Raw genomic sequence first — 23,761 nt, 5'->3', positions numbered from 1 at the left:
AACTTGATCAAAGCCTGAAAATTTTGCCCACAATCCTTTCATATCTGCCAACCAGTCCAAAGATGTGTTGGTGTCAGTTTCCTTACCAAGATGGTACATACGCACTCTGACAGTTGCCACAGGCATTGGAGAATATGGGAATAAAGCGGCCAAGTTAGAAAGATATGGAAATGGAGTAACAAGCCTAAAATGGAAACAGATTATCTGTTTAGATGCATTTGCTTACTGAAGCAACAAAGACATCACCAATCATTTCAACAGAGTCCCACTCAGATACACGGCTCGCCAGCGCAATCTGAAACATTGAATGGCACTGAAGAATTTCCTTAATACGATAAAAGACCATTTTAAGTTTTCTTTCGCTCAATAATTTTGGCTCCATATCTGAAAGGGGCTTCTCATATTGCTGTGGGGAAAAAAAAAAGCATAAATAGATTTAAACAAACAAACAAAAAAGCATCTTCTACAAACAGAAAAAGAACAATGTATGTAACAATATATACACACAAAATCTCTAAACATTTGACATGAAGCAGAAATGTAGCTTCTGTAGCAAAATCTATGTCAGTCATACTACAGATTCTTTAAAAATTCGATTATTTTTCAAATTTCAAAATAACAAAATACAAAAGATATTAGGGTACCTCCAGGATTCTTTTGAGAGCATCCACATAATTCTTCTCACTGTCAACTACAGAGCCCAAAATATACCTTCTCACAACCTGTTGAAGAAACAAAGTTTTGTCTAAAGCTCTAATCAGGTTAACACGTTCATCATAGCTGGGAATGCTGATGATAAAATTCTCATGTTAATAAAACACAAGAAACACAAAGCAATTTCAATGTTGGAACTGCAATAAAATAATACCATACCTTTTCAAAAGTAATTTACTATTACTTTTCATGTTTTAAAGATCACAACAGTTATTGTAGCTGTATCAATAATCACTGCTGACTTGCATTTCCAAGCTTTACTTTTGAAACTAACCTTTTCATTTTAGATGTATATATTTAGGCATTAATATGAATAATAATAGGTATAAAAAGATGTTGGCTAGTTTGGTGAATTACTGCAACAAATCAGGTAACCAGTTTTCAAAATCAGCTTTCAAGATTCATTTTCTATATTTTAATATATTTTATAAATTTATTCAGAGCAACCTGAAGGACAAACAAGAAAACTTTAATTGCCTTTTTAAGGTAAGGCCATAAACTGTACCACTAAGAAAGTACCTAACTAAGTCAACATTCTTTTTTGAGCCTTACCATGCCTAAGTGAAAACCCCACCTAATCTATATTTAGACCTATTGAGAGAGTTGTAAGAGCTTCAGGAAATGCTACCGTATTTTCGTGTTTACGAACTTCAGGTTATTTATCACACCTCCTTCTCCACCTCTTGCTTCTGTAATTCAGCTGAAATGTACTTTGTGTGCATGTGTAGGTGACATGAGAGAAAGGACTGAGGAATCTGTCTGGCTTAAGATTTGAACTTCTTACTGTTATTGATTAGATGTTTTGCTGGTTTTAAGGGTTTGTTTTCATCCAAATCCATTTCCTAATCCATCTTATCCCAGGGCTTTCAAAAGTGTGACTGTGAGGGAGATGATAGCATAAGGGCAGGATCAAACCACTTGCCACAGCTACTTGGGAAGGCAAAACTGCTTCTTTTGCTATTTTAAGCTATTCTAAATGACCATGAAACTCACTTTTCAGACTTGCTTCTCTCTGCTCCTGATCCCTAGAGCCTCCTGCCTCCTCTGCCACGGCTGTCTTTAACTCTCCACACTTGTATTTTGCATTATTAAATTAGGTGCAGGTTATCTGAGGATTTTCTTTCAAGTGCTGGAATTTCAAAGGAAGACTTCAAAATTATCTGAGGCCTTGCTTAAGGATATACATGGTAGAATTAGTTGTCTCTAATTTGTGTTTAGAGTGGATTTAGCAGTGTCTTATTTGGTACAATGTATCAGCTGCTCTGATGTAAAGGACATTAACTCTACTTTTAGTCACAGTTCATTCTTCTGAAAAGAATAAATGTCTGTAGAAAATGTTTTGTTCAGGCTCTAGAATACACAAATATATACTTAATAGTGCCTACAGGTTATTACAATAGATACGCACAACTTACAAGAGGCTCTCGTGCAAGTCTTACATTCATATTCCTGTTTTCGCTAGTAACAGTAGCATACAACGATCTCGTTAAGAATTCAGAAGCAAAAGCTATCTTGACTGAGACCCCACCCGGGACATCGCGTTTACCAGGCACCAGCTTTTAAACAAAAGCTACCGTGCCACCTGCTGTCTAAAACACGCACAGTCATGAAGTCAGCTTGATGGTACAGCAGCCCGGCTTCGAAGGGCCTTCTGGCCCTCACCCTCCCCAGCTGGGATGCCCAAGGCTGCTGTGCAGGCTGCTGGCCCCCAGTCTGTGCCGTGGCACAGGGTTACTCCACCCCAGAGCCAGGACTCGTGTTGGCCTCGGTTGAGATATTCAAGATTTTCCATCAACCTCACCCCACCAAAGCCACGCTGACCAAGCAGCCCCATCCTCCCACACATGGCCTGCTGCACCCCTCCAACTTGGTATCACAGCTGGTATCCAGATTGTTAGTAAAGGCATTAAACACCATGGGCCTTGTATCCCCTCCTGAGGGAAGCCACTAACATGAGCCACCTGCTGGACTTTGCACCATGGACTACCACCTTCTGAGCACGGTGCCCTCGCCTGTTTTCTACCCACTTCTAGTCCACCCATACAAATTATATCTCGCCTATACGGCTACAAGGGTACTTTGGGAGGCTGCTGAAAGCCTGGCTAAAGTAATGGTAAATGACATCCTCAGTTCTTCTCTGTCCACAAACCAGTCATCTCAAAGGGACTCAAGCTGGTCAGGCACAAAAGGACACCGGTCAATCTATTGCGGACTGTTGCCAATCACACTCCAGTCCTAAACCCAGAAATAGCTCCCAGGAGCATTTGCTCCATCACCTTTGCAGGGACCAAGATGAGGCCAGCCTGGATCCTCCTTCTTGCGGGTGACAGTATGACGTTTACTTTTTTCCAGTCTTCTGATCACTGTGATCTTTAACAACGCAAAAAGTCCCTACACTCAGCACCCTTAAATCCACCCCATCTGGTCCCAGGGATACCTATATGTCCAGCTGGCCCTCAGTACCCCTTAACTGTTAGGTAATGCTTCACTCCAGCAGGACCTGCCTCTAGGCTCAGGGGCTTCAGAGGCCTGAGGACAAACCTCACCAGTAAAAGCTGAAGCAAAGGTGGCACTGAATACCTCAGTCTTTTCAGTGCCCTTTGTCACTAGGTCCCTGCCCCATCAAGCAGCAGACCCATATGTTTTCACAGCCTTCCTTTTGCTGCCCAAAAACCCCCAGTGAAACTCTCAAACTCCTATTTGGAAAGAAAGAAAACACAGACTGATGCTGAGATCTTACATTATCATAAGATCTTACAGTAACATAACATGGTTTGGTAGTTGCATTGTTACAAGATTAGCACTTCCCTGTGCTAAACACATCAGAAAAATAAACCTCACCAAGCAAACCAAAACACTTAATCCACTCTCCTCAACTCCCCTTTGTTTTGTTTTGGTTTTTTGTTCATTTTCTGAAGGTATTGTCCAGCTCATGACTTGACACAGTAAGAAGCTAAAAATTCTCATATGGTTACTACTTGTCATAACAATACAGCAACATGATTTCACAGGATTTAATTTCAGCCAAAAATTTCTAACTTATTATGATTTCAGTGATTTTTGACACGGTTTCCACAGTGACTACAGAGTTTGAGGTGCAGAACAGCAAAATATACTCTTCTATAGACTTGACTTTATTGGGGACAAGCTGGGGTTTTGCTGGCTTTTTGGTTGTGTTTGTTGTTTGGGGTTTTTTTAATCAGGAGAGACCTTAAGATTCAGACAGCATACAGGATATTCTCTACATTTAAAATAGAAATCCCGGAGCACCTGGAGCAATGTCTTCTGACTCACTAAAAATGCTTAAACTCTTCTTTTCACTCAGAACAATCACATTTAGTGTAAGTATTCAGGTAGTGAAACAATATAATTTTAAAGGTAATATTATAATGCAAACCAGCCTTTGGCATCTCTGGCTGAAATCAGGACTGATGCAATTATATGCATATATCAATTTTCAAAAAACTACTTATTCAGTTCTGAATTCGATGTCCACTTAATTTATGTTAACCACCAATATGTTTGAAAAGCAAGGCACCTGCAAGCCATTGATGTAGAGCAGAAAGGGAGGAAAAAGAGGCACAAGACCATATTTCCAAAAGCCTACTACCTGCTGCTGTGATAATCCTTCAGGCATAGGAGTCATAATTGCTTCTGTGTGCATACAGTCCACATCAATAAATAAATTTAGTTCCTCCTCTTCCAGACATGATGATCTATGATCTACAAATAATTGAATAACCAAAATGTCAACTTTTACAACATGTAGCTTGAAAGAAAGAAAAAAACCCCCCAAAAAACCCACAAAGATCCTATCATCCAAGCACAGTAATTACACAGCAGTCTTATTTTCACTTAGCAAACAAAAGAAATTTCCCAGCACTTCTGTTATCACCTGTGAAATCACACATACCACCACCAATAGGCGCTCCAATACAGAACATCTCTCAAACATACCTCAAAATCCCCAGATCCACACAGCAGGAGATAACTTATGCATCTCGTGCTTGATCTCTAATGCCTCTCTGCAGCCAGGAGAACAGGGCTGCCCAGAGTGCAGGACATGACAACTAGGGTTAAAACACTGCAGCTCCAGGGCCAGCAGTTTCAAAATAAATGACCTTTGGGAAGAAATTAAACATACCCATAATACGATCCAGCCTGAAAAAATCCATATACTCTTCCATAAGCGAACTAAGTAAGTTGTGAAATGTACCGAAATGTTGACTTTCATCACAAATGAGAGTATGGGATTCTGCATTGCTCCCTAGGCACCAATTTTCTGCAAAAAGCACCACCAAAGTGTAGTGATAGGTGGCAGTATGCAGCCGGCCAAACAAGGAGACGTGAGCAAAGGAGAGATAAAGAACAGTATGAGAAACTGTGTCTTAGAAGAAAAAGGGAAGTAAAAGAAGCAGATCTGTTGGCTGGGAGGAATTAATTACTTTATTCGACAAATTTGTCACTAGCTCCCTGCTGATTTGGTAAGTAGCTAAAGGATTAAACTGTCCACAGATATGCTGTGTCTCCTACCTAACCTCTAGAAATGGAAGGAGGAATGCCAGGTTCACTGCAACACTGTGCAAGTAGCTTTCTATTTTCTTAGGTATTTATTAGGTAAATTCAGAAGCAGCTGGAGGCCATGACAGGGATGTAGGATGTGTCCTGGACATTAGAGATAGGGTGCAGCTTTATGTTAGCTCACTCACTAAAAATGTCTCGCTCCATTCTTGTGGTTTTAGCTTCCTAAAACTGTAGTTTTATAAGCTCTGATGTTAAAACCATTCAACTAGTAGGGCAGAAACCTGAGCAGACATACTATCTTTCAGACTTATCCTGAAGAAGAAATGAGTTTGTATTCAGTTACTGCTCCCTGCCTCTTGCAAAAATTAACTGTGGACTGCTGCTGGTGAGGCTCATGACACAGGGTTGGCATGTGTTCTTAACTAAAGAAAGAACACTAATACTTTTAGGTTTTTGATTTTACACCACTTTTTTTCCCCAATTCAATCTCAGCTTTCAACAAAAATCCACAAAGTGTAATAAAGCAGAAGTTTCTTCCCCTACTTCCACTCTGAAGTACAGAAAGCGTTTGTTATCCCTTGGCCACCACAAATTTTTTGAATAGTCAACTTTCACTCCACTGAGAACCATGTCATAACAGCAGACTTTCCTGACATGCAGGAGTTACTCAACGGAGGGAACTGGACAGACCTAGTAACTTAAAATAATTTCCATACTTCCATATAGCAAATACTAGATAGGATCTATGACACTGTTTGATGGGATTTGTTGTTGTTAAGTGGACCTTCCTCTGTGGTCCTCAGGCTTCTCAAGTCACTCAGGTTCTTCCCCCAAACCTAAAACTACTCAGGATCCATTGACCATACTGTCATCTGAACTGAGTAGTATATCATACTTTATAGATATAAAGCTGATTTAATGCATTCAGTACTCAGTTCCCAGTACAAAAACCTGCTAGTCCATTCACTTCCTGTCTCAGAAACAATGAGACAGAGTAATACACACAGTAGAATTGGCACATACCTTGAGAAATAAAAGATTTTGTTCTAATGAAAGAACGACCCTTTTTCACAGCTGCTTTTGTCTTTTCGAGTCCATCTTTGGTACCTTCTCTAGCAGCTCTCATAAGCTTTTGCATCTGTAAAATAAATAATACAGTCTACATGTTCAGTGCATAATAGGTACATATTTGACCATACCATACAGAATGCTTTTGATAAAAATATCTTTAAAAAGAACACTGTCAAGTAGTTTAGGCTATAAATATAGCCCAAAGTCAAGGGAATATATAGTAAGTACACAGATCCATCAAAGCTCAGATGCGAGCACCTGTACTCTTTCTTGATAAAAATCAGGCCTGGAGAAAAGGACTTAATTCATGACAATATCATATGCAAACCTAAATAGCAAAATGCTTAAGAACCCTTCTGCATCAAATATCTGATCTCAAAGTAGTGTCAGATGCTCAGCTTTACATTATATAACAAATACTACAAACAGGTCATTGATAGTCAGGGTTCTTGCCCATCTTCCAATGTCCCACTAATTTTGCCACAGTATTTCTGACCTAAGGAAATCCCCTAGAATCAGTTCTATATTAACTATATTGTTAAATAAACACTGTTTTTCAGAAAATATTACAATAATTTCATTAACTGAAGAAATAAGTGGATTGAATTAAGAATTGCATAATCTTACAGTACACTACTACAGCAAAAAGAAATGCATGCAAAAAAATAAAAATGAAGTGTTGTTTTGCTAGGAAATGTTTATTAAAAACTGCTCTGTACTTTTCCTTTCCCAAAACATCACCATGGCAAAAATTCCCCACCTACAGTCAGAGCTGTGCTGACATCATCAGTGACATCAGAACACAAACAAAGCTGTCTTGCTGCAATCAGGCAATTTCTTGGTTTGAGCCAAAGCTTTTAGCAAACCCCCAGCCTTTTCATACTGGCTCCATTCAGAATGGAGAGCAGGGAGATTCTGAGTCCCGCAGTTTGATGCTGTGTGACTGGAGAGCCAGGGTCAGGCTAGCCCTGTGGAGCTCGCCTGGGTCTCAAACAGGTGCCGGGGCCAGATGCCTGGCTCACACTCTGGGTAAGGGCACCAGTCAGCAGTGAAGAACAATGCCCTGTCTCATCTTCTGAAATGATTACCATTAAAAATAAGCATGAGAAAGGTTTTTGACAAAGTAATTTTAAGACAAACTGCACAGTAATAATCCAGCACATTTAGAATTCATTTCATACAAATTATTGTCTGCTTTTTCAAGTTATTTTTCAAAGAAAAAGACAACATTGTGTTGGAAAAGCAATATTTAAATGTAGCTAGTTACAAAAATCAACTACACTACCTTCAGCTCATGTTTTTGCTTTAGTTGCTGAATCTCTACTGCTCCCACAGTGTTTGCCATCAAATCTTTCATCTTTTTTTCATAATGCTCCTTTAAACGCGTTAGGTCATGAGAAAGCTACAGTGTATAAAAAGACATAATCTTTTCAAAAAGCCTGTAGTGCAGACTTCATGCTAAAGTACTCACGTATATCATGCATGCTGCCCCATCTGCCTACTGATACACAGACAACTGAAGGAAAATTATCATTTAAGGAAGCTCCAACCTGACAACTAGACCATCACTCCTGTGCATCGCTGAACTTTCTGAAATTCAGCTAGGTGACTTTCTGCTACACCAGCAACTACGTAAAGAGAGGGGCAAAGCTGCTTAGGCTAAGCTAACTGTGTATTAACTACATTGTGCATATCTCTTATAAACCATATGGAAACAATGCATCAGCTTTAACCACAAGCATCATTCATTGCAGCACAAACCCTAGTGAGTGTATTTCTGACTATCCTTCAAAACAGAGAATCGGAAGAATTCTGAAATTTTGAAGAACCTGTGGAGGTTACTGGCACCTGAAAAGATGGAGACTGACAGTGGCAGCAAGTCAGGTAAGGAGACACTAACAGGGGAGGATGCAGTGTCTTGTAATTTCCACGTGCATCTGTCATAGCCTTATTGTATGGCTACGGGCATAACCATCTTGTACATAAATATATCCATTTGCAAGGTAAGGAAACTATCACAGAGAAATGCTTTGGGATACTAATGAACATTTGTTAAACATTTTGAGCAAGCCAGATGAAACAGTTTAAATGTAACCAGAAAAAAAAAAAAAAAAGAAGAAGAAAATGTTTGGTGCACCCTACAATAGAAGTCCAATGCAAAACCCCTTAGCTGGATGTCAACAGTTATTTGGCAAGAGATAAAAGCATCAGAAAAGAGAAGGCCTACTGAGTTAAAAACAAAGGGACAGGTCCAGGATTTAGCTCCACTAGGCTGGGTCAGGATGTGATTACTTCCAACATGATGTTTCTGGCATTACAACAGTATAATTAAGAACAGCATCTGGTTCGTAGACTAGAAATATTTAATACCACAAACCCCTTCAATCTTAAACAAACAATAATAATAATAATCAAGAGTCATAATGAAAAAGTGACTTCGTGGAAAGTCATACCAGCACTTAAAATTAAAAAACCCACCTCAAACCTTCCCATGCTTTTCTATGCGCACTAAAAATAATAAGCCAAGCAAGTCCCTCACAGTCTCTGAAAGGCTATATATGTTATTATAGCATCCACCACAAGACCTGAGAAGGGAGAATTAGTGCAAGGAATGGGGACAGAAAAAGGTATAAAGTTGAGTGGTTTCTGCATGTGTTGGAGTGCCAGTGCAGGGAGGGTTGGGATTTTTTTGTATTGTTTGGTTAGGGTATGGGGTTTTTGTTTGGTTGGGTTTTTTATTTCAGCAATCCTAAAGTTTCTGTCTTTCCTCGTTCTCTGCCAAACACCTTCTCTAGTTCCCCAACTTTTCCACCTCCCAGTAACCCATCCAGGTGCAGCATCCTCTCCATTCACCAGATAATGTGTCCCTGGGCTCCTCACCCCCATGCTCATAAGGCAGTCCTCAAAACCTTTTGTCACAAGCCTGGAAAAGCCAGCTTCAGGGCAGTGCCCCAGAGCACACCGCTCTTGTCCCACCACTCCTCGGTCTCTTGCTCAGACACTTTGTGCCTGATCCTGGCACCATCCCTCTGAACCCACTGCCAACAATTTCCTGTGACAGATCAAAGTATACTTATAAGCACTTAAAAATGGAAACCTTGTTTTGTGCACATGTGTAAATGGATTCCTATGACTACAGCCAAATCTGAAGCTACAGAAAAGAGGAAAAGATATTAAAAAAGAAAAAAAAAACAAACCCAAAAACACAAAACCCAGCAACCATGTTAAGACTCACATGCAACGTCATCTCCGAGTCTCTTCCAAAGTTATTTTAAAAAAAAAGAGAAAAAAACCACCCAACCAAAAAAACACCCTCAAGAAATAAACAGCTGCAATAGCTTAAACTTGTTCTAGCCAGGACAAAACCAGAGGATAAGCACTCAGCTTACAAAGTGCTGATTTGGGTACGCTCAAGTCTTGCAATTAATTGCTCACTTCCCAGTTTCCAAAGGGCGGATGTGGGGGGAGAGCAAATAATGTATACTGGAGGGAAACACAGTGAGGCTTTTATTCCTATCAGGGTAAGAAACCTGCAAAATGAAAGTAAGGGTCCCATGGAAGAACACCCTGGCCGCTACCCCTACATTCTCCAGCCATGGGGTGCTGGAGCAGCCAACAGAACGCAGCTGTGAGGTGGCTTTTGGGCATCTATCCCTAGCCAGGACACACCAGTCATGAGGATTTTGCAGTGCTCTGGGCACTGAGCCCAGCCCTCCCTGTCCCCACTGTGCCCTGCACCCCCATCCTCCAAAGCACTCAGAGCAGGGAACTGGCAGTGGGAGGCTGCCCAGGTCCCAGGCAAGACTTCCCTCTCACAGAAGAGGCACGAGGGCAGAAGGAGAGAAGGCAAAGCAGCAAGAGCATGGGAGTCTGGGGCTCCTCCCGATCTGCCATCAGACAGATGCAGCACGGACAGGCACCCATGCCATCAGTGTCTTCCTCCCTCCTGCAGCACAGATGCGGCCAAAGATACTACACTAGAGGCATGTCACAGATGGATCACTTTAATCATGCCACCTCTCTTCTTAATAAATGTACGGGCTTCTCTTTGATCACAAAAAGCTTTCACTCTGGGGGGTGGGGTGGGTGGTGGTGGGGGGGGTCTTAAGCTCAGTCACCTTCTAATAATCAAAGTAATACAGATCTGAGACAGAAAGGTAGGGAACACTGGTGAAAATTTTGTGACTTTTGAGCACCTAAAGCATCCCAAAACTTCAAGTCCTGTCAGGCTTACCCCTATTTGTGCTTCACATTATTTTCCACACTCATTTATCACTTACACTATCCAGCAGCTGCAAAAGAAGAAAAGGTGAGGAACTGCACACAAGCAAAAATAATCTCATTTTTAATCTCACTTTTATCCAATTTCAGGTTTTTTTCCTTTTTCTAAGGAGCTTCTGTTTAATAGTTTCATCTTTTCTTTTCCCTGTTACATTTCGCTGCAGACTGTCACTCCCACACTGATTCATGTCTCCTTTAAAAAGATGCTGTTGGCATTTGAAACTGGATTGAGAAGGGAAATACAGGTGAAAAAGGCAAGTGCTGGAAATCAGAATAACATCAATGGCTGAGCAGCGCTGTGGGATACATACATGTCTCTTGTGGTTGCCTCGCAAAAAGGAGCTGGGAATTCCATTTTTACCCTCAGAATCACTCTGTTCTTCATAGCTTTCAAACTCACTTGAACTCCACCCATACTCCAGCGAGCTGTTTCCACCATCATCACCATTTTCAACATCATCATAAATCATTTCCTCTGCAAGAATTAAACAAAAATTAAAAAGCTACACTGAAATTTGTTTGTTTATACACTAAAAAACTTGTTCAGGGTGTACTATAACAGAACTATATAGACTTTTATACACACATTTTAAAATGTGAATTAAATCCAATATTTCATTGATCAACAAGATCAGACCAAAGCAGCCACTATGATATTTTATGACTCATCGTTCTTGCAACTCTACCAGTCACTAGCACTCTCGCATATCTGCAGGTTACCTTACACATAATCTAGTCTAAGAGCATGAACTATTAACTTTTTCAAGATATAGAATGCTATTTTGCAAAGGCTGACCAAAATATAACCTGTTAAAGACACGGGTCTTTTTGTTAGCACAGATGTCAAGTACAACAAACACACTCAGAACAGAATGGAAAATTCTTAGTGCCAACTCCGTATCAGGAAACGGGCATCCACTCTACATGAAGCATCGTTTGTCTACTACAAGTAGAGAAGTATGGACACTTCTGCCAGGGATCCCTATTGTCAGAGGTTATAATGCAGTATTTAAAACTGTCTGATATTATATTCACTAAACGAAAGTTGTGCTTTTAATTTTAAGATTGAAGTTTATTTAAATCGAGAAAAATTGTACTTGAAAAGCTGACATATTTTACACATCCATCTAAACCCTAGATTCTGTGATTGAAATACTACATTTTGACCAATAATATTTTAATATGAACAGTAATTAAATCCTTGAGGAATCTCCTCTAACTAGGAATAAGCAAATTTTAAGAATTTTTTTTAAACTTCCATGCACATCAAGACTGCTCTTAAAATACACTTACTGAAGAAGACAATTTAGTAGTAATCTAGCACAATGAATGATTTAAGAGATCCATCATATTAAATCAAAATAAGACTTATATAAAAGTCAAACTTCTGCAATGCCACTATGGGGGCAGAATTTACCCAGTGATTTGGTGAATGTATCTTGTCCATGTGCTAATGTAGACTGAACTCTTACTGTGACTTTTTTGGAATAGTTGTATCTTCCTGACAAAATATACAATTAATAAACTTCAAGACCATGAACATACAAAGATGAAGTTTCCCTCACTACCTATTTTCTCAGAACCTTACAATGTCTTTGGGGACAAATGGAAAGTCAAAATTTTAAGTAACATCTTCAGGGTTAAGCTGTAAATTCTGATTGAGATGCTCAGTAGAGCTTTGCTCCACATCCCATACCCCTCCCCAGCTCAGCCTCCTGGCCTTGGTGTACGTGTCCTAAATGAGCAGTGACAGTGCAAAGATGTCCCTGCCCAGAGCAACACAGTCCACTGAGGGACCTTCCAGTAGGAAACACTTTCAAGTCATGAAAGTAACATAACACTTACAAATTTTAAAAAATACATAAATCTCAGTAATAATTTGTAAAACACCTCACTTGAACACCACTACAGACAAGAAATGAAAATGTTATAGCTTTAAAGATAAATGCGGTTTTCACACAAGAGAGCTTAAGTATTTTCTTGAATCATTAACAACTTCAGTATCAAACACCTACAGCCCTCAGAGTCGTGACAAGTAGATGCAAGTCTTCCAAGAGTTAGTTTAAATCTGAACTTTGTTAGACCTACTGATTATTGACACAATATTAATTCCATTTACATATATTTTAGGTACTTAATAAATATATCCATCCAGTATACATGCACATAATTCCATAATACATTGCTTTTAACATGGACTGTATTACAAAGACCTCAAACCTGGTTCAGAGTCTGAATTTTCTCTTGGCACATCATCGTAAATTACTTCATCTGGGTCTAAGAGCAAAACAGAAACAAAACCAACAACAAAAAAAAAAACAAATTAGGAAATCCCTAAAATTTGAATGGGAATAATAGTGTTTAAGAGGCATTTCAACCATTAATAACAGCTCTAGCTTTTGGTCAGCCCCGAAGTGGTCAGGCAGTTGGACTAGATGGTCACTGTAGGTCCCTTCTAACTGAAATACTCTATTCTATTCTAAAGAATTTTGCTTATATTGGCATATAGGAATATGATGGAAATATAATTCATTCTCCACTAGCATTTTGCTAGTACATCTAATCATCAGTCACATAATAAAATAATGCACAAAATCAGTAGAAGGTATTTGTGAAATTTCACACAGTTTTATCTGCATTGGTTATGGTGACCTTTGGTAGCCTGAAAACAAATCCACTTCAGCAGCCAACATTTCTCTCTCCTTTTTACAGCATTACATTATGTTCTGTGTTTGTTGAGGGCTGCTCATTGCTTTAGTAAATGGCCATAGAGAAGTTGTAATACACATTTTTAACAAGAACCACAGCTAAATAATGTAATGATCATTATAGTACATTAAGGAGCAGAATGAGGATGCAAATTCTTGTCACTTCAAGTGACACATAAAACAAACCTTCAGTCCAGTGGGAATAGCTGAGAACAGGCAGGATAACCTGTCCTCAAACCACAGGGTCTCTCTTCTGGTTTGAAATGCAGCTGTCAGCCAAGAGCACACACCAGGAAAAAGTGGCAATTCCTTCCCTTCCACCTTCTCCAAGAACTTATTTGCCAATTACGGCATGAGAAGAACAATTTCATACACAGCCACAGAGCAGACTCTGAACTGGAGCAAGTTTCCACTACACACATATCGATGGAGCCAAATGATTTTCTTAAGGCAGTGACAAATGATTCCACAGACTCCAACAAGCACTCCATGGAAAAGTGAATGCTCGTTTTATTCTAAAATACACAATTTTATTATACTGTTGAATGTTTTAACCGGTATAACAAGGTTCTGGAACATATCTGAAAAAATACAATAAAAGTGAACATGGACATTCCTATAAAATATACATGTGCATATAGTTACACACATACTGTTGATCACAACTTAAAATGGACCTTCTTCTATAGTTGTACTTGGGTGCTCACTGCTACTTACTTTCCATCCATGCTGTATTTGCAGGATCAGCAACCCACTTGGCCAGCGCATCATCCTCTCTCTTGTCCTGGTTATCTTCACTTGAAAAAAAGGCCATAAAATAAAGGCATTAAAAGCTACACCACAATGTTTTTAAATAACTGTGAAGACAAGACAATAAATATCTTGCTGCCTTTCAGTTCCTACTCCATGGCTGCTGATTACTCAAAAATGCTGCTTCAGTATATAATTAGGAGATTAATAAACTATTCTATTTAACTGTCTGACAACTTGTGTCAAGAAATTGAAAACGCTTCCCTTCCAATCTCAAGAAGTATTTTGCTTTTGAGCTCTTCAACCAGAATACAGAAAATTCTTAGAAAGCAGTGAAGTAAGTGCTGCTATTTCCCTGTAAATAAGACTAAAGACGTTCTGGGGTACATCAGAAGCCACTGGGCTTGACAAGTCTGTTATCCTTTGGTTGGTGCTGGTGAGGCCAAACCTGCAGCAGCTTGTCCAGTTTTGGCTTCCCAACACTCCCTTTCCTAGGGACATGTGGAAAAATTGAAACTATCTCTAGGGAGATGTGGAGCAATTAAAGTCAGGGACTAAAGCACATGGCCTACAAGGAAAAAGCTGGAAGACACGGAACTTGTTTAGTTCAGTAGAAAGGATGCTACAGGGTGATCAAATAGGTGAAAGAGAGCACAGAAGTGATGGAGTTGGGGTGGTTTTTTAGTTGTTTCCATTTGTGTTGGGGCTGGTTTTTTAAGCGCCAGATGATACACAAAGAGGAATGGTAAACAAACTGCACATTGGAAGATTTGGTTTGGACATCAGGGGAAAAAAAAAAATAGAAATCACCGAAGGGTAGTACAGCAGAGAAGACTGCCCAGGAAAGCTGCAGCGTCGCCATCTAATGACATGTTAGCAGTGGTCCTGCTGAAAGCAACAGGCTACACTACAAGCACTCCAGTAGCCTGTTGCTAACAATGCTATAACTTTATAGAAATTACACCTAATTCCTTCCAAAATGTCATGCATGGTTATATATATGAGACCTCAACCAGTGTTGATTTTGGTACACAAACAGAGTTAGAAGTTAAGAAAATAAAAATAAACATGGAAGCTTCACAAAAGAAAAATAGAATATTTATCAAATGTAGGAATTAAGGTTTTGTAGATCATTAAAACATGCTGAACTAGCAATCACCTATTTTGAGGCTCCTCTGCGTTTACAGAATTATGATGACATTCTTCAGTTGCTGACTGTGTACCTGCTAATTAGAAAAAAAATATGGTTACAAAAATGCTTGGAATAAAATATCAGTGTGTTTCAAATGGTACATTTTAGCATAAGAAAGTGATTTTACTAGTTCACTGCTATGAATAATCTACTTCTAAACTACTTTTATTCTTAACCATGTCTACAAAAACTTACAAATTCCTTCACACTATCCATTTCTGCAAATGAAAGACTTCAGAGACACAGCAATTTGGTATAAAAGCTAAGAGGAAATTACAGTGTCTGATGCATTTAATTCTAATCTCTCAAACATAGTCCTCTACAGGTAACAGCCACCACACAAACATTTGTTTTACTTGACAGTATTCCTAAGGGTGGTATACAGCAAAGGCTGCAAACAAACCATATCACAGTCCATAGAATTATAATAGAATAGCTGCCTACCTAAAGAATAGTCTATTCAAAATACAAGAAAGAAAAAAGGGTAAGATATGGGGAGCTTTCTGTTCCTCCTGCTCTCTTGACATTAAGCTGTCAGCTTTGCCAATTCTGGTTACAAAATGAGGATTGTTCCTGTTTCTGTAATAATCCATGGTTATTTCCCTTTCAGGTTTCCTCTTCTGTCTTAAAATTGTACATAAGGAGAAACAGAATTCATCAAATCATCAAAGAAAAAAAATTCCACAGCAACTCTAAATCCACAAAGACTGGAAAATAAACAGAATGGTGTGTAGAAAAGGTAAAAGGGACAGGAGCTCTGCCAGGACCTAGATAAAGCAAGATAAGGTATGTAAAGAAACCATTTGTCTTGAACACTGAACTATGGCTCTAGAAATTATTTTGTGACATTAAAAGGGAATTGGCATCAACCATTCTTAATGGCATGATATGACAGAAGTCTTCCCTTGTACTGTATGTTGTAATACAGTGGCAGCAAAACAAAGGTCAAGCAACACTAACTTAAAGAATGGGTTGAAAAAGAACTGATTGTGTACTTTCGTTTTTTCTTAGGCATCTTTACTTAGGTATCTCAATCCCACTATGGGAAGCAGAGTCCTGTAAGATTTTTTTATTTTTTTTTTTTAATAAACTGACATTTTCTTCCAAATCTGGCAAGAAATTTTAGTTCATACTGTAGGATAGTGTTCTTTTTCTATTTTGACACAAAATCTCTCACATATGTCCAGACTGAGTGCTACACAGGCATTTACAAAACAGCACAGGTACCTGAACTTAAACAAGGATTCCCCTTCAAATAATGTGCATAAATACAGTACCTTCTTCATCTACAGAAACACTGCGTATTATGACAGGACTGGAGTATGCTGGCAGTATCAAAGGTAAATTAGATGGCACAGCATAGCCACAGGGGACAGGAACAGAATATCCACCGGACAAGTTTGGACTTGCACATTCATCTTGAGGACTTGGTTCTGGTGACGAGGATGGATCCTTGTCTTGGATCGGTGAAATATTTATAACTGAGTAGGGATTTACTTTGGCTGGCGTGCCTTCTGCAGCAGGTTCTGATGTTTGTGGCTTCTCACCATTTTCTAAATTATCAGCCCCTGAGATATAAAACAAAAAAAATAACATTTTGTTTTTCATACCTGTTCAAGCTGCCTAGTAGTGCTCTTTGCAAATATCCTAAACACCGATACGATCCTTACTTTACAAAGTTGCTTGGGATCTATGACTCTCAGAATTGCCACACAGTAGCGCTATCCTCCCCATTTTATAGACAAGAAATGCAACAGCAGCAAAAGAAGCCGAGTTACAAGGATGCCTATGGAAAAAGAACGACTGGATTCCAAATTCTGAAGAGTAAGATTTCTGACAAGTAGCCAGGGTCCTCTTTTGCTTGTCATAAGCACACAGTTCAGAACAGGCTTAAACCCTAAAGGTTAAAATGCGGATTCTAGATGGATTTGGATCTTATAAATACAAATGCAAGAAACATTTTAGGAATAGCCACGCAGAGAGAAGTTGACTGAAGGAACACTCCTCAAATAACAGTCCTGAAAATGCAATGTTAAGAAAATGAGAAAGAAAATAACTTTCCAAGTATTGCTCTTTGGAAATCAATTATTTTCTGTTACACAAAGTTCCTGCTATTACTTGAGGCAAGCTGAGGTACAGCAGAGCCAAGGGCCCCTCTGGAGCAATCTGTAGAACTGCATCCCAAGTGATCAGAAGTTTTTGAGCTGTTAGTACAATTCCACAAAAGGGTGAGTGAGCAATAGACTTTCAAGGAAAGATGGTGTTTAAGTTCCAAGCTGCACAGTCACCTGAAGAGGTACCTCTTTTTAATTGCCATTAGCACAATGACTTTGCTTACAAAAGGATATTGGATCAAAGTCAGCAAAATCAGCTATTGTCCATTTGAGCAGAATACAGCAATTTACAGACCACATCTCAGCACTGGGAACACCTACATGCATTGTAACAAAGGTTTTAATGTTTAATAAAATAACACTTCTGTTTATGAGTAAAATTCACACATTCAGACTCCATTTATTTTTATGCATGTCCTCTTAAGGTCAGCAACCAGCAAACTTAGCTGTGAAAGCAGCTTATTTCAAGGCATCTACACACCATTAGAGCTGCAAGGGCATGAAGTTTTCCTACAACGTGGAACTGTGACTGAAACAAATCCATTGGTTTGGATGTCACACTTGGATGGGAAACCTCACAGGAGTTACATATGATGGTCATTTGCCTTGTCAAATCTAATCTACCATCAGTGTAACTGGCAGGAATATTTAAAACACTTGTATGGTATTTCCATGGAAAACTCTTTTTGTAAGTATCTTTATTGCATGGTATCTTCCTGTAGTCAGTCTTGACTATTTAGCCTAGCGGAGGCACAGCCCAACAGGCTGACTTACCTGTGGCATTAGCCTCTTGGTGCTCTGTGTTATTTCCAGGACCAGGTGGCAGTGGCACAAGGGCTTGCCTGTCTGCTTCAGGTATCTCATCTCCACTGTCAAAGTCAAACTGTTCTCCCTCATCCTCCTCTTCATCATTCACACCCGTGGCTTTTGGTTCATGCTCTAGAACTGTACAGAAAGACACACTTCTGATTATTTGCTTTTAATAATGATTTCATGGGACCAGTAAGTGTTCCACATTATGAATGAAGCTTATACAATGAACCCTCAGATTCTGAGGTTACTGGAACTGAACAAAAGCTCCTTGACTTGCTAATAACTTAATGCAGTTTTCAAAAAATCCTTTAGTGTGAACAATGTATCTACTTGGAAAGCAATTAAAAAGTGATAATGCAAATACCCTTGCTTTTCTCATAATGAAACCAAAACACTTCCAGGAAAACACTTAAGTAGCCAGTTTTTAAATAAGAAAAGTTCACAGAATAATTTATTTGTACAGGGACTTTGGGACTTTTTAACTTCAAGTCATTTTTCCTAACCCAAACTTCTAAGTGTACTCCTTAACAGTGTCAAAATGCCAGTGATGGTAACTTTCTTCACACACACCATGAGAGACCAGCAGATTGGTTTTCCTACTCCATTCTGAGAGTTTTAAACTAACGACCTTATGTAACATGCTATTAGCCCTATTGCCACACACTGTGCACTTTGGTGGAGGTGGGCAGGTTGACTTTTCAGTTCTTACCTTTGAAGAAGCAGAAGCTGCAATAATTACACCCTAATCGCTGAATCACAGAATGGTCAGGGTTGGAAGGCACCTCTGGAGATCATCTAGCCCAAACCACTGCTAAAGCAGATTCAACCAGAGCAGGTTGCACAGGATCATGTCTGGGAGGGTTTTGATATTTGTGTAAGATATTTGCATATGTTGATAAGAACCCCTCAGTTCTTCTCCAGGCTAAACAGTCCCAGCTCTCCCAGCTTTTCCTAGTAAGGGAGATGCTCCAGTCCCCTCATCATCTTTGTAGCCCTCCGCTGGACCCTTTCCAGTAGTTCCCTGTCTTCTCTTGAGCTGGGGAACTCAGAATTGGGCACAGTAATAATATGGATAGGAAATGGGAGCTTGAGGTTGTTTCTGTCTTTGCTTGTGAAGACCCTGCAGCATAGATTGGGCACCATACACAGGGCTAGGGAGGGGCAGCAGGAAGAAGTGCTGGGCAGTCTCCCTCCATGCTATTGTTCTTACTGCAGGAGCCTGGAGAACCCACAAATATTTAACCCTCCTCACTGCCTTACCTACGGCTGGTTTTGCTGTGTGTTCACATCACAAGAAGCCTGCCCACAGCATCCAAAGCTTCTGTCAGAGACACTGCACAGAGAAGGCATAGCCAGAGCAGCTGCAGAGAGATTCCCAAATCTGCCAGCCTCCTCCCTGTTTCCAGAAGCCTTCACTGCAACTCCCCAAAACAAAAGGGCTTTACCCTTCTCCCCAGACCTGCCTTAGCTGCTCTCTCACCTTCTGTAGAAGAAACTCTTATCAGAGGTCATCTTGAAGGCAGAAATGTCGTCTGTGGAAATTTTTTGGCCCAGCTGACCTTCATCCCAAGCTCTTCCCCAAACCCACGATCGTTAACTTTTACAAAGGTGTTCAATATCATATTTAAAATGTTATGAAAACCCCACATAACTATAGCATAAGAATATATATTAAAATAGTTAAATATGTAAATACACCATTACACTATAAAAATATATGTTCAGTTGATAAGGTTTCCCCTGTCCCCTCTTCAGGTAACACAGTATGAAAAAAAAAAAAAAAATCTTGCAAGGGCAATTGGATCTCCTGAGTCATGATGATATTATCAGGTTTTCTACCATCCAGGACATGTTTTGTATCTTTATGATAAAACCCACACAAACTACAGCTCTAGGCTGCTTAGATTGTCATGGTAATCAGCATTCCTGCCAAGGCTTCTGTTTCTTCAGGCAGGCTGAGCCAGCATATTTTATCACAGCCACAAATAACAAGATCTTTCATGCAGCCTCTCTGCAAGAGAAAAAATGAACTAATTGCAAAAATAGTAAGGAACAAAAAAGGAGTTATCCTGCATTTATTGCCTTGGTTTATGGTTGAGGCAGCAGGACATTTAATTTTGATGTTTATCCTTCTGTACAAAGTCAACCTTTGGATTAAGGCTTTTCATTTTTGCTTTTCTCCATTAGCAATGTTTATTTTTTTCCTGAAAGATGCAAAAAATCCTGCAGAACTCTTCCAAGTAATTCAAGACAATCACAGCATTCTTCCCAATTCAACATCCATCTCACTAGATTGTACTACTAGCTGCTTGACAGTAATGGGGAAAGGAAAGAAAAGGGTGGTGGTAGTATTTTATTTCTGGGTTTTTCTCAGTTTCTTTATGTTTTCAGTATGTCTGTGTACTTCAAATTTGGAAAACACAGACTTGTGAAATACTAAGTAGAGTGGGTTTTGTGATTACCAGCCTGTGAAATGTTGGTTAGTCACACAGGCTAGGCAGATAAGTAGACAGCAGTCACAAGCAGGTAACAGCCACAAAACCACAGCTTTTCACATACATGCACTGCTATCTGCCACTGCTCACACTGTACTATATAAGTGAACCACAGTAGCAACAACCTCAAATACGTAAAGTAGTTCTGTCGGCACTTTGTATGGTGGGTGGAAGGGAAAGACAAGGTTACTGGAACGAGCCGATCATTTCTGCAGGATTAGGACACCCAGGAAACTGGGGCATTGCTAGAGCAAGGCTCAGCTCAGATATATGAACCCACACACTCACTGGAGGTGAATTCTAGACGCTGGCAAAAGAAAAATTATACATGTTTACAAAACGTTCGAGCCATGCAGGGAAACATCTTGGGAACAGCAGGCATCTCTGAGTTTTTGAGGCTGCTAGGTTAGGGAGCTTCTGGATCCAAATACTTCCTTAGGGCGTATAAAGGTAACTTAGGTATCAGATGCCTGATAATGCTCCACTCTAGCACTTTCACACTGATGCAATTCCCCAGGCACTCAAGTCCAGCACAGTGCCATTTGTCAGAGACAGACAAGACCTGCCACTGGCAAAAAAAGGTAATTTGAGACACTAAAAGCAAAAGGAATGATTCAGGACCCAGGAGCAAAACCTGGTCAACCAATGCACAATTCCTCTTCAACATGCCTCCTCGTTCCCCCTACAAAAGCAACCAACCCATATTTTATGATTGTGGGAAGAAATCTTAAAACAGGAATTGGTTTTCTCAACTCAGGTTAAAAAAAAAAGCAGTTGCAAATGCTTAAGGGAAATTCTTGCATTTCTAAAAGCTTCTATTTGGAGTTTTAAAGCATGAAAAATCCCTGTTATAATGGGAAAAAAAATTGTCTTCAAGTTAAATTAAGTGTGAAAGTGTGAATTTAGGATTAGAAAAAGGAATATATAGTCTCATAATTGTTAGCAGAACACATGGATTTATGACTTTTTCCTGTGTTATTTGATGAAATTACTTTTTTCTTCAGCTTACTTAACAAACAAGTTAACTTAGGCTGTGTTTCAGAGACCTGATGGGACATAAGCAATTTTCAAGAATTTTTGGTTACTCTGCCAATTGCAAAGCATTCTTGGCACCATCTGTTTTCCCATTCATTTCCCTTAAATTCTTTATAGTTCAATGTAATACAACTAAAGAGTTAAGAGTTACATTAATTTGAAAGCTGAGATCAAGCTAGTGAAGCTTCATTAATAGTTTTCTTCAACAGTTTATTTTAGAGATATAGAAGTAAGACAAAATAGCTCTGCATATATAATCAAGCGCACTTTGGAGACAGTGCAAACGCCGGGGGGGGGGGGGGGGGGGGGGGGGGGGTAAGTACCTCAAAACTCTGACCTCCCTTGCAATTCTCTAAATCAATAGATGATCCTGAAGAATTCAACTGAGCTTCTTCCATAGAAAACCATGATAAAGGAAGGAACCAACCAGACCCCAAGCAGGAATATCTTAGCAGTCCAGAGCACAGTATCAACAAACCTGGAAGCCCTAGACAGACACATTGCCATCAAGAAATATTCATATTTTATGTAATGTTTGAAAGATATCTTTAGAATTTGAAGTAAGGCTTCTGTGTAATTAGGCATGTTATCCTTGCAATCAGTTGTAGCCTTTTTTTTTTTTTTAGTTAGCAGGGAACCATGGAACAAAAGAGGCAATGCATCTATTCTATTTGAAAGACTCCATGACAAAGAATTTTCTAAAGACTTCAGGACATGGTAAATCTGTATGTTCTCAGAAGGGAAAACTATTTTTCCTTTCTCCTTCTAATGTATTCACTGAACACCAAATTTTCTCGGTTTTTTTAATGATAAACAATTTTAGTCACTTTTACTATACCACCACCATATACTGACCAATGAAGAAAATAAGTGTACAATGCTTCAGATGGAAAATATCTAATTATTTTTTAGTGGAAAAAAAAAAATATAATTGAACCTAAAGCAGACTGTCAGGGGCTGCTTGTTCTTATTCCAATGTGAAGTTTTAGAAGATTTATCTTTTTTACTCATGTATTTTGGATTCAACAAGTCATTCTGGACTGCACAGACCCACTGAATTCCCTAAATGTTTCAACTTTTTTACAAATTCTTCAGTATCTTGAAATACACAAAACTTTTCAGTTAAAAATATTTAAAAGTTTACTATCTCAGAGTATTATTAGGCATTATAAAATTTGATAAATTAAAGAGGTTACAAATCAAAAAAAAATGGCCAGGCATAGCAATCTGAGTCCTTATTAATTAACTTTGATACATTCCAGAGATTTCTCAGGTGAGATAACGCTTGCCTTTTCAGACCCTTATTTCTAAAAAGTAAAAATCTGCCCAGCTCCTTATGCAAGTGTACAAAGTACTAGATAGAAACAAGAAACGGAAGTGCACAGATACCAGGAAACAAATGAATTTTTAAAGTTATCGTTACATTTGTAAAACTAACCATTTGGACCCAAACGTACCTTGCTGACTGTGCTCCACAATGAACAGGCTCCCAAGATGTTTGCTTTTTATTTCAGGTGAAATTTCATAGCAGAGGCTTGGTGTTTGTCAGGAAAGTTTGCTTGTGTTTGCCTTATGCTAGGAAACACTCATGCCTGCGAAAGTTCCCCCATTTGTGTAAATGTTTGGGAAACAACAGTTGATTCACATTCAGCAGGAACTTACAGAAAAGATTTTAAGAGACTTGGTCACCACCAGGCAGCCTTTAGTTTCTCCCAGCTTTTTAGCGCTGATTAGACTGCATTCCTACAGCTAGAAAGTAACACAGGATTTTCTACCCACATCTCCCACTTACGACTGCTACTTCTTTAGTACCAGGAGAAAAAACCTGAACGTTCCATATACTTTTGCTCTGGTACCTGATTTATACATCTCTCTTCTGCCCTTCCCCAAAAGACACCTCTACCAGCACCTGAGCAGGGATCAGGGGTGAGATGTACAGAGTGACTGAGCAGGGCAGGAGGCACCCCATAAGAACGCTGGCTTTTAGGAGCAAGCGCCCCTGCAAACATCACCTTTCGCTGACACTTTCAAGTCACAGCACATTTGCCAGCAGTCAGTGGCACA

At 39.3% G+C, this 23,761-nt stretch overlaps 1 protein-coding gene across 4 annotated transcripts in view; it reads right to left on the bottom strand.

Moving 5' to 3' along the window:
• Positions 1 to 23,761, bottom strand: part of ARHGEF10 (Rho guanine nucleotide exchange factor 10) — a 117,087-nt gene that overhangs the window by 69,085 nt on the left and 24,241 nt on the right. For 2 of the 4 annotated variants that reach the window (XM_055810700.1, XM_055810701.1), the window contains exons 3-13: positions 18,129 to 18,299; positions 16,518 to 16,808; positions 15,208 to 15,274; positions 14,016 to 14,095; positions 12,811 to 12,867; positions 10,902 to 11,065; positions 7,595 to 7,711; positions 6,262 to 6,376; positions 4,325 to 4,437; positions 645 to 722; positions 227 to 406 (exon numbers count right to left, since the gene is read on the bottom strand). In XM_055810700.1, coding sequence (XP_055666675.1) covers positions 227 to 406; positions 645 to 722; positions 4,325 to 4,437; positions 6,262 to 6,376; positions 7,595 to 7,711; positions 10,902 to 11,065; positions 12,811 to 12,867; positions 14,016 to 14,095; positions 15,208 to 15,274; positions 16,518 to 16,808; positions 18,129 to 18,299 — 1,433 coding nt within the window. The remainder of the gene's footprint in view (positions 1 to 226; positions 407 to 644; positions 723 to 4,324; positions 4,438 to 6,261; positions 6,377 to 7,594; positions 7,712 to 10,901; positions 11,066 to 12,810; positions 12,868 to 14,015; positions 14,096 to 15,207; positions 15,275 to 16,517; positions 16,809 to 18,128; positions 18,300 to 23,761) is intronic. The other 2 variants (XM_055810702.1, XM_055810703.1) reach the window with 2 other exon arrangements.

The sequence above is a fragment of the Falco peregrinus genome, chromosome 7, assembly GCF_023634155.1.
Source record: "Falco peregrinus isolate bFalPer1 chromosome 7, bFalPer1.pri, whole genome shotgun sequence".
NCBI classification, from domain to species: domain Eukaryota; kingdom Metazoa; phylum Chordata; class Aves; order Falconiformes; family Falconidae; genus Falco; species Falco peregrinus.
Note: the sequence above shows the minus strand (reverse complement) of the source record. Positions and strands in the feature narration are given on the sequence as shown.